Source organism: Chiloscyllium punctatum, chromosome 2 (assembly GCF_047496795.1).
Source record: "Chiloscyllium punctatum isolate Juve2018m chromosome 2, sChiPun1.3, whole genome shotgun sequence".
Taxonomy (NCBI): domain Eukaryota; kingdom Metazoa; phylum Chordata; class Chondrichthyes; order Orectolobiformes; family Hemiscylliidae; genus Chiloscyllium; species Chiloscyllium punctatum.
The window spans coordinates 7,904,070-7,922,963 of NC_092740.1; the positions used below are offsets into that span (position 1 = coordinate 7,904,070).

Sequence of the window (18,894 nt, forward strand, 5' to 3'; positions counted from 1 at the left end):
AGGGGACTGTTAAATGCAATGGACTGTGGGGTGGAAATGGAAACAAGGGTCTGTATAAACGTAATAGTGATAGAAGTGTGTGGATCTGTATAAGTTCAGAGGCTACGTAAACACAGTGGATTGCATAAACATAGAATAATGTGTACATGCAGGGAGCTGTATAATGCAGGGAGCTGTGTAAACTCAGTGGATTGCATAAACATTGAATGCTGTGTAAATGCAGGGAGCTGTGTAAATGCGGGGATGATCTGTATAAATTCAGAAGCTACGTAAACGCAGTGGATTGCATAAACATAAGATGCTGTGTAAATACAGGGAGCTGTGAAATCGCAGGCAGCTGTGTTAATGCAGGAAGGTATTATAAATGCCATGGAGCTGTGTAAATGCAGGACAGCTTTCTCAGTAGTATTTTCAAAGGAAAAGTCTGACCTGAAGTGGAGGCGTCGACGAATGATTGCGAGAGACAGGAAGTCTCCGTGGCCATTCTCTGTCTCTCCGCAGTACAACAGCAAACCATCGTCGAGATCAGCCTGCACGAGTTCGACAAGGTAATGAATGAACATCAGGAGATAGGGTAAAGAGAATATAGATATAGTGTGAGAATTAGGACCAGACTGTTCAGGAGAGATATTAGGAAGTATTTCTGCAATAAGAGGTGGTAGAGATTTGGAACTCTCTTTCACAATTGGCAATGGATGCTGGATCAGTTGTTAATTTTAAATCTGGATAGATAAACTTTTGTTAAGTGAAAGTATTAAGGGATATGGACTAAAGTCAGGTAAACAGAGTTCCTGATGAAGGGCTTTTGCCCGAAACGTCGATTTCGAAGCTACTTGGATGCTGCCTGAACTGCTGTGCTCTTCCAGCACCACTAATCTATAATAAGGCCACAGATCCGTCATGATCTCATTGAATAGTGAAACAGTCCCGAGAAGCTGAATGGCATCCTCCTATGTGGATAATCAACTAAAAAAAAATTGAACCATTGATCTACCAAGTCAGGTTTCACTCAGAGATCTGAATTGTCAGTACTGTTTTCAAATCAGCTGGAGTCATGACATTCATTAAAAGGAAGCAAACAGAAAGTAGGAAGAAACAACAAATTCTCAAGTTGGTAGCCTGGGGTTTGTGGGGATCCAAGCTTGAGCCCCAGATATCCACAGTCTATATCAATACTTTAGATATAGGAACTAAATATAATATTTCCAAGTTTACACAACAGTAAAATACTTGAAACTGCTTCTTTATTGACACACTCATGGATCTATTGCAATTTGTTTTCTGCAGATGTTTTTTTTGCACAGTTAGACTCACCTTAAACTCAATGGTTATCTGAAATTTCTGGTAGGAGTTCCTGAGAGGTTCAAAGGTGAGGTAGGAGTAACCATAGAACTTTGGGAACTGAACAGTGATATCTGAGAGGGGTGAAAGGAGTGAAAATGTGTCAGTTACATCAACAACAGTGCACAGGGTCCAGCCAAAGGCTCTTCATCACTTCACTTCATTTCGCCTTGTTACTGTCTAGGTGAGGCAGCAAGTTGTCAAAACCTTGGACATCAGAGAAAGTGACTAGATCAGAATTGACTGGTTCAGATTGGACACAGCAGATTTTTGAAAGAAATTCATTTATGGGTTTTGGGCATCACTGGCTGGGCCAGCATTTATTGCCCGTCCCTAGGTGCCCCTTGAGAAGGTTGTGGGTGTTGCCTTCTTTAACCGCTACAGTCCATGTGCTATAGGTGGATCCACAACGCCTTGAGGGAGGCAGTTTCATGATTTTGACCAAGCAACACTTAAGCACTTTTTCCAAGTCGGGATGGTGAGTGGAGGGGAACTTGTTGGTGGTGGTGTTCTCATGTATCTGCTACCCTTGGCCTTTTAGATGAAAGTGGTTTTAGGTTTGGAAGGTGCTTTGGTGCTAAGGATGTATTTCTGCAGTGCATCTTGTAGATGCTGCTTCTGAGCATCAGTGGGGATGAGAATGGATGTGATTCCTATCAAGAGGCTACTTTGCCCTGGATAATGTCAAGTTTTTTCAGTGTGAAATGAAGAGATGACTGTGTAAATGAGGGGTTCTAGAGACGTTAAATATTTCTGATAGGAGAGTCATGTCACTGGCATTTTTTAACCATTGATACCCAAGAACACATTCACTGCAAATGAAGGAATATGTGCAGGACCCTTTCACCATTTTTTTGAATTTACAGGGACTCTGAGGAACATGTGGCTCCTCCCATTGCTTTCTGCTTAGCAATGCCTCAACCAATCAGTACTCTTTTCTCCTAGAGTATAAATTGTTGCGGTTCTTTGAAATATGACATTCTTGTGTCCTGATATGTGCAAGATGAAAAGCTTTGGAAATTTGTCTCTCTGTTCTGCAAGGTTCATGTTCTGTTTGACCAAAATCCAAGTTCACAGTTAGTACCCAATGAGTTAGAATAGGGGACACTCTGGTGGGTCTTGTGGGAAGATGAAGGAAGCACGAGGAGGAGGAGGGAGCTGGAGTTACAAAACAGAAACAAGATAAAACTCCAGGTTGAGAATCTGAGTGCAATATTGAGGGAGCGTTGTACAAACAGAAATGCCATCTTTCCAACAAGAAATTGGAACCCCTGTCCTCTCAAGTGGAAATAAAAGATCACTTTGAGGAAAAGCAGGGCAGATCTCCCCAGATTCCTGCCCAATTTCCATCCCTCAATAAATGTCGCTCAGGAGAAATAAAAGAGTATGTGCTTATTGCTTCATTCTTATTTATGGGATCTTCCTGGGCACTAAATGGCTGTCTTGCTTCCCATGTTATAATGGTGATCAATGCCAAAAGTACCTAATTGGCTGAAAGTGTTTTGGGATGTGCTGAGTTCATAGATGTTGCTATACCAATGCAGTAGCTGGTGGAGTTTAGTGTTGGGAACAGGGGAACGTTAAGGGTGTGAGGCTCTGTTCACAGGTTGGAAGATTTGGTGTGAAACCAAGAAATCCAATGCTGCTACAAAGAAAATAGGCACTGAGCTACACAACTCAATCAAACCTCCAATACTGCAGAATTCCCATACCCAAAACAACAGCTGGCCCATCAGGGGCAGAGGCTGTCCAACAGCGCCATCAGGAGCAGTGCCCACGGCCAGTATTACAATGGACAGGGATGAGTGTGGGCTCAATGGAGAGTTGTAGTTGTCGGGAATGGATCACTGGCACGTTAGGGGAGGTGGATTCCAGAGTAAAGCCCCTGCTAGTTGAATAGCAGTGGCATCAGCATGAGGCCCACACATGGCCCTCTAGTGGCTACACAGGAGCCCCTCTTTAGGAGAAGGCTACCCACAATCCTCTGTGCTCAGATATTGATTGTAGGGGAGGCTGAAAGGGGACTTGCTTATTACCCCTTACTCTCCCTCTGAATCATACGACCCTCCCTCCCAATCACATTATCCTCCCTCCCAATCACACTACCCTCTGTCATAAACACACTACCCTTCCTCTCACATTGCCCTTCTTTCAATCACACTGTCCACCTTTCTTATCACACTCAATCATGGGAGAGAGGCTATGGCCTAGAGGTATTATTGCTGGGCTGTTAATCCAGAGACCCAGGTAATGTTCTGGGGACCCAGGTTTAAATCATGTCACAGCAGATGGTGGAATTTGAATTCAACAAAAATCTGGAATTAAGAGTCTACTGATGACCATGAAACCATTGTCAATTGTTGGAAAAAAAACATCTGATTCACTAATATTCTTTGGGGAAGGAAGTTGCCATCCTTACCTGGTCTGGCCTACATGTGATTTCAGACCCACGGCAATGTGGTTGACTCTTAACTACCCTCCGGGCAATTAGGGATGGGCAATAAATGCTGGCCCAGCCAGTGATGCCCATATTCTGCGAATGAATTTTTAAAATTACTATTGTCACTTCCAAACACACCTCCAAACACCTTAATACTGTCTGTCTTTCAGAACTCAATCTGCTGCTACTGTCCGAATCATCAGCAGGTGGTGCCAGTGATCAAAAACATAAAACCCGAAATCAGAAAAATTAAAATTGGTGCAGTCCAGGACAAGTACAGCATGGGGTGAGAGACAGAGTAAAGCTCCCTCTGTACTGTCCCCAACAAACACTCTCAGAATAAGTACAGCTTGGAGTTAGACACAGAGTAAAGCTCCTTCTGCACTGCTCCATCAAGCAATTCCAGATGCTTTGGTAGAAGGAGTGTCTGGTCTTATATAGAGTCGTTTAAATCCCTGCTTTTTTTTGAATTATTCTCTTGGGAACATTTACCTCCACACAGAAGGTAAATGAGGTCTCAGGTTAATGTCTCACCTGAAAGACAGCACCTCTGAAAATGCAGAGCTGCTACATCAGCCTGAATCATGTGCAAATGGTTAGTACAGGGGATGTGAACCCAGGAACCTTTGACACAGACAAAGGCAGCCATTGGGGATATTCAAGAATACTTGAGAGCATGCTCCCAAATCCTATGTACACACATAAATTTACACATCATTACACACTGACAGATGCTGATCAGTAGAATCTAGAACAGGTGGAGCGTGGGGGTGTGGAGGGAGGAGGTGGTGCACAGTCTCTGGATGAGGGGCCAATTATTTTGATCTCAGAGGAGAAGGAATTTCTTCACTTAAAAGGGTTGTGAATTCTCACTGTCAGAGGGATGTGGAAGTTCCATCACTGAAAATATTTAAGGCTGGGTTGATCAGATGTGAAATCTCTGGGGAATTAAGGGGGAGCAGATGGTAAGTGGAGATGAAGTAAAGATCATGGATGGCAGTGTGGGTTTGATGGGCTGAATGGTCTACTCCTCTGTTTTCTTCCATTCTTGCAATTGTAGGTATTGGTTTATGGACCTGGCAGTACTTTAATAGGGGTGCATTGACTTAAATGGATTTAAAGTTTGTGAGAAGATTTGTAGCTCGGGTGCTCGTTGTTGTGGTTATGTTCACCAAGCTGGGAATTTGTGTTCCAGACATTTCGTCCCCTGTCTAGGTGACATCCTCAGTGCTTGGTAGCCTCCTGTGAAGCGCTTCTGTGATGTTTCCTCCGGCATTTATAGTGGTTTGAATCTGCCGCTTCCAGTTGTCAGTTCCAGCTATCCGTTGCAGTGGTCGGTATATTGGGTCCAGGTCTATATGGTTATTGATTGAATCTGTGGATGAGTGCCATGCCTCTAGGAATTCCCTGGCTGTTCTCTGTTTGGCTTATCCTATAATAGTAGTGGGAATTCGACTGGGACAACACTACTATTATAGGACAAGCCAAACAGAGAACAGCCAGGGAATTCCTAGAGGCATGGCACTCATCCACAGATTCAATCAATAACCACATCGACCTGGACCCAATATACCGACCACTGCAATGGACAGCTGGAACTGACAACCGGAAGCGGCAGATTCCAACCACTATAAATGCCGGAGGAAACATCACAGAAGCACTTCACAGGAGGCTCCCAAGCACTGAGGATGTCACTTAAATGGATTGCTTGGACAAAAATGTCCAGTCAAACTGACACCATCATTCCTGAATGTACAAAACCTCTCAATTCATTCAAGAAAAGGTGATGAGTTGACTGGTTTTATTTAAAAAAGAATCAAATCATAAAAGGTCAGGCTTACTCAAATTAATGATGTAAACATTCCCTGTACTGGAATCATAGAAACATACAACATCAGGTGCATGGCATCACCACCATCTGCAAGTTCCCTCGAAGCCACTCATCATCCTGACTTGGAAATATATTGCTTTTCCTTCAGTCTCGCTGGGTCAAAATCCTGGAATTCCCTCCCTAGTGCTACTATGGGTCTATCTATAGCACATGGACAGCAGTGGTTCAAGAAGGTAGCTCATCACCACCTTCTCAAGGGGCAACCAGGGATGGGCAATGAATGCTGGCCTAGCCAGTGATGTCCACATCCCATAAATGAATAAAAAGTCCTCACCTTATGTTTCATTCAGTTCGGTTTCTGGTCAATAGTAGCCCCCAAGGGCATTGGTGTTTTTTTACAAATCATAATTCCCAACCCTGAAGAAGTGTCATGGAGCTGAAACATTAATTCTGTCGTTCTCTCCACAAGGTTAGCACTACCGCCTCAAAGCGCCAGGGATCCAGGTTCGATTCCACTCTCGGACAACTGTCTGTGAAGATTTTCTACATTATTCCCTGTGTGTGTGTGGATTTCCTCCCATATTCCAAAGACGTGCAGGTAGGTGGATTGGCAACATCAAATTCCATAGCGTCAGGGATGTGCAGATGAAGTGGATTAGCCATGGGAAACACAGGGTAACAGGGATAGGTGGATCTGGGTGGGATGGTCTTCAGAGGGTTGGTGTGAGTCGATGGGCTGAATGGCCTGTTTCCACATTGTAGGGCTTCTATGTGATGCTGCCTGACCTGCTGAGTTTCATCAGCACCTTCTGGTTTTGCTTCAAATTTCCATTATCTGCAGAATTTTATTTTCATTTGCTGGAAGGTGGCATGTTTTTAAAGGAAACTCAGCAAATACATGAGGGGTGAAAGGAAGAGGAGCTATTGCTGATAGGGCAAGATAAAAGAGGGTAGGAGGAGGCTTGTTTCTATAAAAACAGGTTGATGACTCAGAAGAGCGTTTGTTGTTTGTTTCTATAGCTGGATAAAGAGGGAAATGTGGAAGTTCATGGGAGCATAAACTAACCTATTGAGTTCATTCATCTGTTTTCAGGTTATAAATTCTCTGCAAATATTACATAATTCTATAGAGCCCAGTCCATCACACAAACCAGCCTTCTATCCACTGACTTCATCTATACTTCCCACTGCCTTGGGAAATCAATCAACATAATCAAAAACCCCTCCCACACGTTTATACTCTCTTCCACCCTCTTCCAGTTGACAGAAGATATAAAATTTTGAATGCATGTATGAATAGATTCAAAAATAGCTTCTTCTCCGCTGTTATCAGACTTTTGAACGGACTTCTCAAATGTTAGCTCTGATCTCTTTCCACACCTTCTCTGCAGCTGTAACGCTATATTCTGCATTCAATTCTGCTGCCCTGACACACTTTGTATGATACGCTCTGCCTGAATAGCATGCAAAACAACACTTTGCACTGTATCTTGGAACGTGACAACAATAAATCAATATAAATAACTTTGATAAATCTTTGGTAAATCTATGTGAATATAATGCAATACAATATAGCAATTATGACATTATGAATATGCAATTTCTGAGATGTATGTAAGTTCCATGCAAATTTTCTATGTAAACTATGTAAATTCTATGTAAATGTTTATACGTTCTATGCAAGCTAAATGCAAATCTCTATATATTCAATATAAAATGTGTAAATTATATGTAAATATATGTAGACTGCATATAAACTACACATGAATAAATGAAGGCAATAGCAGTCTACGTTAGAGACCCAAACTAACGACAGGGACAGTCGCAGTCTGTGGCAAGGCCCACGTGACATAATAGGATACAAATGATGCAGAGCAGAATAGTGGGCAAAAATACATCCCTCCCTGATGTGAGCAGTGCTTTGTATGCTTGGTTCGAGCAGAGGGTCAGCAAAACAATGTCACCTGCCCCAACACCCCTGACTGCCCCGTTCCCTCAGTCACTCCTGCACTGAGGCAGATCGACTTTCTTGAGAGGGAACCCACAAAGATTGACTGGCCCAGATGGAGTCTGCCTCCGTGCATTTAGATCCTGTGTGGACCAGCTGGTGGGAATATTCGCTCAGATCTTTAACCTCTACTTGCTACAATCTGAAGTGCCCACCTGCTTCAAGAAGACCACCATCATCCCGGTGCCAAGAAAACACCTGCAGCTCACCTCAGTGACTACCTACCGGTGGCTCTGACCTACATAACTATGAAATGCTTCAACATGTTAGTCATGGCTCACATCAACTCCAGCCTCCCAGCCTGCCTCAGTCCCTTGCAATTTGCCTACCAGCACAACAGGGCCTACCAGACATCATTTCCCTCGCCCTACAAACAGCCCTGGAACATTTGGATAATAAGGATACCTATGTCAGGCTTCTACTAATTGAGTACAGCTCCACCATCAACACTATAATCTCAACCAAACTAATCTCCAAACTCTGAGACCCAGGCCTCTGCTCTGCCCTCTGCAACTGGATCCTCAGCTTCCTGCCCCACAGAATGTGATCAGTGAAGATTGGCAACAGCACCTCCTCCAATCCTCAACAGCAGGGACCCGCAAGGATGCGTACTCACACCCCTATTATACTCCCTGTATACTCACAACTCTGTGGCCAAATTTCATCTGAACTCCATCTACAGGTTTGGTGATGATACCACCACTTTTGAAGGCCAGATTTCCAACAATGACGAGACAGAATACAGGAACGAGATGGACTGCTTGGTGGCCTGGTGTAAAGATAACAGTCTCTCCCTCAATGTCGGCAAAACTGAAAAAACTGATCATCGACTTCAGTAAACAACGTGGAGGTCATGCCTCTGTCTACGTCAATGGAGCTGAGGTGCAGATGGTCGAGAGCGTCGAATTCCTCAGAGTTGCGATTAACAGCAATCTGTCCTGGCCCACCCATGTTGATGTGACGATTAAGAAGGCACAATAGTGCCTCTTCTTCCTCAGGAGGCTAAGGACATTTGGCATGTCCATAAGGACTCTCACCAACATTTACAGTTACATCATAGAAAGCATACAATTCTGAATGCATCACAGATTAGTACATAACTGCTCTGCCCAGGACCGTAAGAGACTACAGAAAGTTGTGAACACGCCCAGTCCATCACCATGCCAACCCTCCCATCCATTGTCGAGAGTGTGGTGCTGGAAAAGCACAGCAGGTCAGGCAGCATCTTCGACTCTGATCTCCAGTATCTGCGGTCCTCACTTTCTCCCATCCATTGTTCCCATCTGTATTTCTCATTGCTGTGAAAAGGCAGCTAACATCATCAAAGTCCCCTGCCACCTGGTCATATCTCTTCTAACCTCTTCCTTCAGGCAGAGATACAGAAGCTTAAACACATGTACCCACAGCATATTCCCCACTGTTATTAGACTTCTGAATAAACCACTCAAATTTCAAAATCTAATGTTGATGTTGCTTCTTTGCAATCATAACCTTGTATTCCTCACTCTGTTCATTCACCCTATGATCTTTGTGTCTTTGTATGTTATGATCTGCCTGTATTGCAAAACAAAACTTTTCACTGTACTTAGGTACATGTGACAACAATAAATTAAATCAAAGGTAGATTATATGTGAACAATATGTAAATTACATGCAAACTAAATGTAAATTGTATGAAACTCATTTCAATATTATGGAAATTGACATAAATTCTGTGCAGGTTCTGTATTTTTTCTCACCTCTGTTACATTGCTCCCCAGTTTTCCCCAAGTTGCAGTGACACCTGGACCCTCCACTCTCATAGTCACTCATACAGAAGCTGTCGCCTGGACAGTTGGCATCTTCACATGCCATGTCCAGGACACGACCAGCTGCCCCCTGTGAGTGGAGAGATACGCTGGCATCTGGAGCAGTGGGTGTGTGGATGTGAGATGGTCTCCTTGGGATGGTGGCGGAATCTGGCTGGAGCCGAGTCTCAACCTGGAAGTTCTTGCTTTTTGCCTGTAAGACAGAGAGTGACTTGAAGGTGCACAGAGAAAGAGAGAGAGAGAGAGAGAGAGGAAGGAGGTTAGAGGCTTGGTCTGTATGAGGGAGATACCAGCTAGCGACACTCAAGCCCAGTGAGTGAATTAAAATAAAAACCATTAAAGTATAATGAGATGTCCCAAAGAATTTTACAGGACATTCGTCACTGCATCACACAATTTGTAGAGATGACCAAATATTTGATCAAAGAAATACATTTTAGTGGAAACTGAAACAAAAAACAGGGGTTGATGGAAAATCTCAATAGGTCTGTCAGCATCTGTGGAGAGAAATCAGACTTAGCGTTTTGGGTCTGTTGACCCTTCTTCAGAACTGAGCTGCCAGGGAGAGAGAGAAAGAGAGACAGGGATTTAAGAATGAATTCCAGTTTTTTGGGCCCAACTAATGAGCGGCTCATTGTTTAGCACATCTGCCTCACAGCGCCAGGGGCCTGGAATCGGTTCCACCCTCGGCTGACTGTGTGGAGTTTGACACTCTCCCCTTGTCTGTGTGGGTTTCCTTTGGTTTCTGGTTTCTGGTTTAGTCTGCCCTAGTTTCTTCCCCCAGTCCAAAGGTGTACAGGTTAGGTAGATTGCCCATGCTTAAATTGCCCCATAATGTCCAGAGATGTGCAGGCTAGGTGGATTAGCCATGGGAAATACAGTATTACAGGGATAGGGGAGCGGGGGCTTGACTTGTAACTAGTGCAATTACAAGTGAATAAGAGATTTGCATGTAAAACAAAACAACATAGAATTGGGGATCGTGTATTTATATGGATAGAGAATGTTGGCAGATAGGAAACAAAGAGTAAGAAGAAATCTGATGGTCTGCATCCCAGGGTACTGAAGTAGGTGGCTCTAGAAATCGTGGATGCATTGGTGATCATTTTCCAATGTTCTGTGGATTCAGGATCAGTTCCTGAGGATTGGAGAGTGGCTAATGTTGTTCTACTTTTTAAAAAAGGAAGGAGAGAGAAAACAGAGAATTATAGACCAGTTAGTCTGACCTCAGTGGTGGGAAAAATGCTCGAGTCAATTATGAAGGATTAAATTACGACACATCTGGATAGCAGTAGCAGGATAGGTCAGAGTCAGCATGGATTTATGAAGGGGAAATCATGCTTGACTAATCTTCTGGAATTTTTTGAGGATGTAACTCTGAAGATGGACAAGGGAGATCCAGTGGATGTAGTATACCTGGACTTTCAGAAAGCCTTTGATAAAGTTCCACATAGGAGGTTAGTGAGCAAAATTAGGGCGCATGGTATTGGGGGCAAAGTACTGACGTGGATTGAAAATTGGTTGGCTGACAGGAAGCAAAGAGTAGTGATAAACGGCTCCACTTCAGAATGGCAGGCGGTGACCAGTGGTGTGCCGCAGGGATCAGTGCTGGGACCGCAGCTTTTTACAATGTACATTAATGATATAGTTGAAGGTATTAAAAGTAATATTAGCAAATTTGCTGATGACATAAAGCTTGGTGGCAGGGTGAAATGTGAGGAGGATGTTAGGAGAATACAGGGTGACCTGGACAGGTTAGGTGAGTGGACGGATGCATGGCAGATGCAGTTTAATGTGGATAAATGTGTGATTATCCACTTTGGTGGCAAGAACAGGAAGGCAGATTACTACCTAAATGGAGTCAAGTTAGGTAAAGGGGCAGTACAACGAGATCTAGGTGTTCTTGTACATCAGTCAATGAAGGCAAGCATGCAGGTACAGCAGGAAGTGAAGAAAGCTAATAGCATGCAGGCCTTCATAATAAGAAGAATTGAGGATAGAAGCAAAGAGGTCCTTCTGCAGCTGTACAGGGCCCTGGTGAGACCGCAACCGGAATATTGTGTGCAGTTTTGGTCTCCAAATTTGAGGAAAGACTTTCTGGCTATTGAGGGAGTGCAGTGTAGGTTCACAAGGTCAATTCCCAGAATGGCAGGACTATCTTACGCTGAAAGATTGGAGCGACTGGGCTTGTATATGCTTGAGTTTAGAAGACTGAGAGGGGATCTGATTGAGATGTAAAAGATTATTAAAGGATTGGACACTCTGGAGGCAGGATGCATGTTTCTGCTGATGGGTGAGTCCTGAACCAGAGGACGCAGTTTAAAAATAAGGGGTAGGTCACTTAGAACAGAGTTGAGGAGAACCTTCTTCACCCAGAGAGTGGTGGGTGTATGGAATGCTCTTCCCCAGAAGGCTGTGGAGGCCAAGTCTCTGGATACTTTCAAGAAAGAGTTTGATAGAGCTCTTAAGGATAGTGGAATCAAGGGTTATGGGGATAAGGCAGGAACAGGATACTGATTGAGGATGATCAGCCATGATCATAATGAATGGTGGTGCTGGCTCGAAGGGCAGAATGGCCTACTCCTGCATCTATTGTCTATTGTCTATTGAAACAGGCATTTCTCTGAGTGGCAGTGGGGCACAACAGAGTTCAGTGCTTGGATACCTAAGTCCTCCCAAAATATATGAATGATCTGAAGGAGGAAACTACATGTCATATCTACAGGTTTGTAGATGACACAGAGTTGGGTGGGAGGGTGAGCTGTGAGGAGGATGCAGAGATGCTTCTGTACAATTTGGACAAGCTGAGTGAGTGGGTAAATACAAGATAAATGAAGTATAATGGGGCTAAATGTGAGAATATCCACTTTGGTAGTAAAAACAGGAAGGGAGATTTTTGTCTGAGTGCTAGCAGATTGGGAAAGGGGGAAATGCGACACAGGAATGTGAAGCAGGAATGTCTTTCTTTAGTTGTACAGGTGAGACCAGACCTGGAATACTGTGTACGGTTTTGATCTCCATATCTGAGGAAGGATATGTTGGGGGTGCAACCAAGATTTACCAGGCTGATTCTTGGGATGGCAGGACTGATTTAGTAAAAGAGACTTGATCGGTTAGGATTATATTCACTGGAATTTAAAATAATGCAGGGTGATCTCATAGAAACCTGTAAAATTCTAACAGGTCTAGACAGGATCAACACAGGAAGGATGGTCCCTAAGACCAGGGAGTCCAGAACCATGGGTCATAGCCTAAATACATGGGATAGACACTTTATGACTGAGATGAGGAGAAATCTCTTCATCCAGAGAGTGGTGAGCCTGTGGAATTCAGACAGCAGTTGATGCCAAAATAGTGAGTGCTTTCAAGATGGAGATAAATATATTTCTTAGAGCTAGTGGGATCAAAGGACATGGGAGGAAGCAAGAACGGGGCACTGAGTTGGAGATCAACCTCGATTATTGTAATAACTCAGGAAGCCCACTGGAGAGGAACATTGTTTATTATTGAAAAACTACTCGTGGTGTACATATACTAGTCCCAGTCTGGGACCCCTACCTGAGTCTTCTTTATGAAAGGCTCCAGTGATGAATTCCAGCTGAATAGGCCACTGTCTGTTACCAAGGGAACTTAGGGAACACCACGGAGATTAATTAATGGTTTCCCCATTAATTGGGGTTAATCACAATCATATTGAATGGGGAAGCAGGCGGGCTGAATGGCCTACTTCTTATCCTAATTTCTATGCTTCTATGTGGCCAAGCATGGATCCTGGGGGTTCCAGAGATAACAGTGTGGGACAGGAAGGGAAACCACTGCAATTAATTTTTCAGCTACAAGTAGGCAGGAATGGACCAGGGTGAGAGTCTTACCAAGCTGGTTGGCAGTGGAGAGGTGCTGGAGGAAGATGGGATGGTCAACTCGGAAAATGGTTGCAGATTGAGGTTTGAGGAGGGAACGTTTACTTTGTCACTAGCATTTGGGATGTCATTAGCAACTTCGATAAGAGCTGTTTCTGTATTGAGTCCGGGGGATGCCCAATTGGAGGGATTCAAACATGGAGTTTGAGAAAAGGCAGAAACAGATCTGGGAGGTGACATGTTCAGAGCCCAAGAGTCGTACAATCCTGAAAGATCCACAGCACAGAAAAAAGGCTCTTTAGCCCATCGAATCTACACTGATCAAAGAGAAGCATTTTCCTATTCTAATCCCATTTTCCAGCACTTGGCCCACAGTCTCTCACTGCAAGTGCATATCGAAATACTCCTTGTATGTCATAAGAGTTTCTGTCTCTACCATCCTTATGGGCAGTGAGTGCCAGATTCCCATCCTTTAGGTGAAAACAAATTTCCTCAGATCGCCTCGAAATCGCGTGGCCATTATTTTGGAGAGGAAAAGCTGTCTGGAGATGGGACGACAGTTTGTAAGGACAAAGAGGTCAAGGTTGGTTTGTTGAGCAGAGCAGTAAAAATGGTAGGTTTGGAGGGGCAGTACCTTGTTTGATTAGATTACTTACAGTGTGGAAACAGGCCCTTCGGCCCAACAAGTCCACACCGCCCCACCGAAGTGTAACCCACCCATACCCGTACATCTACCCCTTACCTAACACTACGGGCAATTTAGCATGGCCAATTCACCTGACCTGCACATCTTTGGACTGTGGGAGGAAACCGGAGCACCCGGAAGAAACCCACGCAGACATGGGGAGAACGTGCAAACTCCACACAGTCAGTCGCCTGAGGCGGGAATTGAACCCGGGTCTCTGGCGCTGTGAGGCAGCAGTGCTAACCACCGTGCCGCCCACCTGCAGAGAGCTATTTATAATATTGGCGAATGAGGAACTTAAGACGCTTGGCAGTTTAATGGGAATAGGGCTGAGGTAACAGGAGGTGAGTCCCATAGTCAAGTTGAGCTCAGAGCGGGCATGAGGGGAGATGGAGGGTGAAACTAGATGAAGATGGTCCTTCAAAGATGCGTGTTGTTACAGAGAACATTTAACCAGTGAAGGGGACAGACAGGACGGAGGCAGTTGAACAAATGATCTTATAATAAAATGACAATAAAGATGCACAGCTGTGACATGAGTTTGTTGGAGGGCAGGGTTGAAGAAATGGGGCCACCCCAGGTGAACAGCCAAGGTGAGAGAAAGGACGGTTTTATTGGAGACTATTACCAAATGAGGGGCTGAGGGAATAGTTAAGCACATTGACAGCAGCAGAAATTTCCTGGTGCTTGGAGAGCTGGAGATGAGACAGTTGTGATTCTAAAATTGCAGTTGTAAATAATTTGGAAAACAGTAAGAAGGGGGAGGGAGGGAACATGAGAAAACACTGTAGAATGACAGAGTGAGGGAGAGTGGGAAAGACAGCGAGTGTGAGGCAGTGAGGGAGAGTGGGAAAGAGAGGGAATGTGAGGCAGTGAGGGAGAGTGAGAAAGAGAGGGAGTGTGAGACAGTGAGGGAGACTGGGAAAGAAAGGGAGTGTGAGATAGTGAGGGATGCTGGGAAAGAGAGGTAGTGTGAGATAGTGAGGGAGAGTGGGAAAGACAGCGAGTGTGAGGCAATGGGGGAGAGTAGGAGTGAGAGGTAAAGTTAGCGAGTGTGAGGAAGAGAGTGTGAGGGAGAGGGGAGTAGGAGTGTGTGACTATCATGGGGATTGGGAGTGTATGTTAGTGTGGTGGAGTGCAGCCTGAGTTGGTGGGGTAAGCAGGCCATAAATTAAGCTATTGAGTGAAGAATGGAAGTAGATAAAAGTTAGTTGAGTTCAGTTATCAGCATTTAGTTGAAAACGTATATATGACCTTAATTTCTCCCATTGCCTGTAGGGTACAGTGGACTAGTGGGGAATGCTGCACTTCATATACTAAGCAGTGGGCTGTTGCATTGTCTCAGGGAGGCCAGCTATTGTTTTCCTGCAGTGAGGAATGATTTGAATTGGAGGCTCCTTTCCCCTTACACTGGGTTATAGCCAGGGATTGATTAATCTAACAGAAAGTTCCAGAAACTGTTTGGTGGATTGTGTTTACAGAGTTACATCCTGCCAGACCTGGCCTTTTCGCTTCCAGCAGTTCTACCGAAGTCTACTCCCACACATCGAAATGTCACAAGTAATACAGCAGATGTTGCTGAGGTCAAAGTCGCAGAAAAACACTGACTTTTTTTGTTTAATGTAATCTGCTGCTCCACCAACCCCCATAAACTAACCCTTCACACCCCTCCCAAAGTTCCAGATTGTTTCTCCTCAGGCACTGATCTTCACTGAGATATACTGCTCTGTGGGAAATAAAGTGGGCAACTGCCAAACGCAGTATCTGAGCATGTGAACACAAAGGTGCTGCCCGACTGTGTGGGGCGTCACAATCCTCCCTTCAGCTTCCATCAGACAAATGTCCCTTATTGGAGGGGCGAGGGGTGAGGGTGGAGATAGGGGAAGGGAGCAGGGTCCAGCTGAGTTGTTGCTGTGGTTGAGGAACATAGATCACTTCGTTTCTGCTCCTTTCCCCCACACTGATCCTTCAGCCCCCTCCTCACCCCTGTACCACACTGACAGAAGCTGGGCTAACTCCTGGGGGGTGGTTGGAATTTAGATTATTTTAGATTAGATTCCCTACAGTGTGGAAACAGGCCCTTCGGCCCAACAAGTCCATACCGACCCTCTGAAGAGTAAACCATCCAGACCCATTTCCCTCTGACTAATGCACCTAACACAATGTGTGTCCAATTCACCTAGCCTGCACATCTTTGGATTGTGGGAGGAAACCAGAGCACCAGGAGAAACCCACGCAGACACGGGGAGAATGTGCAAACTCCACATGCAGATAGTTGCCTGACGCTGGAATTGATCCTGGGTCCCGGATGCTATGAGGCAGCAGTGCTAACCAATTAGCCACCGTGCTGCCCCTAACAAGCGTTCTTTAGTAGAGTAACTGTAGAGTTCTTTAGCAGGGTAGGAGGAGAGATGTTAGATTTTGACATCCAGTTATTTCCTAATGGAGCTCAGGTCTAGTCTGGCTGGAGAACAGAATCTTATATTTTCTTAAGCATAATGATGATGGGAATAAGGAAGTGAACTTTCCATGACCCTTGCCAGCACTCCATTTATTACTCTCGTGCAAGAGGATAAAGAATGGGTCATTTAGATGAGACACTGGAGGATTGTCAGCACCTTCAGGAGAGGAAGGATCTGCTAGTTGGAGATATAATACAGTGAAATACAAACCGCCCTGTGCCATTGTATTGAGCTTCCAGCTTATTACTGACATGAACAGATCAACAATAGTGAGGTTAGGCCTGAGTGAAACTGTCGTCCAGGATGTGAACATGTCCATCTCTTGCACTAGCAACTCGGAGTGAGTTAGAGGCAAACCAGCGCGTTTTGCAAAGATGTCACCAAGATGGTGGTGGAATCAGGCTCATCTACACCGATTGCTTTTCTTTCCCTTTGTTTCTTTTCTTTTTCGTTTTCTTTTTACTGACCTCTTGTTCTTTGCACAGATGGCATCGGTGGAGAGGAACCCCAGAGTGGTCTCGAGTGAGCCACTTACTTTTCCGGAGCGAGCACAGGACCTGGCATTAAAATAGATGGCAGAGGCAACGTCGGCCCAGCGATGAAAAACAGTGCCTGAGGATCGGAGACTTTGTCGTTGGTTGGGTCTGGCACTGGTGGTGGAAGGACATCACAGCAACATCAATGAGGTGGGCCCGATGCTGAGAAATGTGACTGTTGTTGGTGAGCCCGGTATAGATTGCTGTAGGTGGTGGAGGACGGATGGCAGCGCAGGCGTTGACGATGACTGGCTCAGGACTGATGGACTCTCTTTAAGCTACATCTTTCTTTCCTTTCTTATTTTTAAAACTATTCAAAACGGTGCTGGAAAACCCTTTTCACTGTATTGTACTACTTCACTCACTGTAAAGTACACATCACAATTAAATCATTCATTCAAGTAGGTGTTTTTGTTTTCATTCATTCACAGTATACCAGCATTGCTGGCTGTACCAGCTATTATTGTTCATCTCTGGTTGCCCCTTGAGAAGGTAGTGGTGAGCTGCCTTCTTGAACGGTTGTAGTCCATGTGCTGTACATCGACCCAGAATGCCCTTAGGGTTCTAGGATTTTGACCCAGTGACACTCTAGGAATGGCATTATATTTCCAAATTGGGATGGTGAGTGACTCGGAGGGGAATTTGTATGGGATGGTGTTCCCATGTATCTGCTGCCCTTGTCCTTCAAGATGGGAGTGGTCGTGGGTCTAGAAGGTGCTGTCTAAGGAGCTTTCTGCAATACATCTTGTAGATGGGACACACTGCTGCTACTGAGCATGAGTGGTAGAGGGAATAAATGCTTGCAGATGTGATGCCAATCAAACGGACTGATTTGTCTGAGATGGTGTCGAGGTTCTTGAATCTAATTGGAGCTGCCCTCATCCAGGCAAGTGTGGAGTTTTCCATCACTTGTGCCTTGAAGATTGTGGACAGGCTTTTGGGAGTCAGGAAGTGAGTTATTCACCACAGTATTCCTAGCCTCTGTCTTGCTCTTGTTGTCATAGTATTTTTGTGGAGAATCCAGTTGAGTTTCTGGTCAAGGGTATAGCTCAGGATGTTTAATCCTGAATTGAATGTCAAAGCACTCGTGTACAGTGAATATTCTTTGGCACTTATCTGAATGAGCCTGAATATTGTCCAGACATTAATGTTGTAACTGTACTGGAAAAGCTTAACTAGGGGTGCAGCAACTTCTGGGGCACAAAGTCTTCTGTACTATTGCTGGAATTTTGTCAAGGCCCATAGACTTTGTAGTAATCAATGGGAGGGTATAAACTAGTGTGGCAGAAGCTCATCATGTGAGGACAAGGTCACGATGAATAGGATGAACAAGTTGGGCCAGTTAAATGAACAAGGCAGGATAAAGAAAAATATATTAAGAAAGGAGGGAGAAGTAATTAAAAGATGGTGAAGGAATGATAGAGTGTGCAGCTAAAATTAGAGTTCTTTATATAAATGCATGGAGTGTAAGGAGTAAATTAAATGAACTGCAGGCACAGATTCAAATTTAAAACTATGATATAGTAAACATTATGGAGACATGGCAACAGTATGGTCAAGACTGAGAACTAAGCATACCAGAGGGATAACAAGAGCGGTAGAGAAATGGCAGAGGGCTGGAGTAGCATGACTGATTAGAAACACAATCTATGATGAGGGAGGATGCAATGAGGGGAAAGCACCAATGGAAACTTTCTGGGTGGAACTGATGAACTAAAATCATAAGCTGGTGTCCAGGTCTCAAAAATGCTAGACTGTATGAATATTGAAATTGGGTAAGTATATGGCAAAGGCATAGTAGTATTAATGGGGGATTTTGATCTTAACATAGATCGGGAGAGAGAGCCAAACACCTGCCAGATAGGTTGTGAATTTTGAGACTGTATCTGGAATAGTTTCTGATGATGATATATCCTGATGTGA

At 44.4% G+C, this 18,894-nt stretch overlaps 1 protein-coding gene and 1 long non-coding RNA gene across 7 annotated transcripts in view; one reads left to right on the top strand and one right to left on the bottom strand.

Moving 5' to 3' along the window:
• The window catches only part of egflam (EGF-like, fibronectin type III and laminin G domains), a 113,662-nt gene that overhangs the window by 41,495 nt on the left and 53,273 nt on the right, over window positions 1–18,894 (bottom strand). For 4 of the 6 annotated variants that reach the window (XM_072593333.1, XM_072593343.1, XM_072593322.1 and 1 more), the window contains 3 exons: window positions 9,360–9,639; window positions 1,315–1,415; window positions 430–530 (listed from right to left, as the gene is read on the bottom strand). In XM_072593333.1, coding sequence (XP_072449434.1) covers window positions 430–530; window positions 1,315–1,415; window positions 9,360–9,639 — 482 coding nt within the window. The remainder of the gene's footprint in view (window positions 1–429; window positions 531–1,314; window positions 1,416–9,359; window positions 9,640–18,894) is intronic. The other 2 variants (XM_072593353.1, XM_072593313.1) reach the window with 1 other exon arrangement.
• LOC140494204 (uncharacterized) lies at window positions 328–17,342 on the top strand. The gene is made up of 3 exons (XR_011963919.1): window positions 328–548; window positions 6,082–6,210; window positions 16,921–17,342. It is a non-coding gene; the product is annotated as an uncharacterized lncRNA (long non-coding RNA).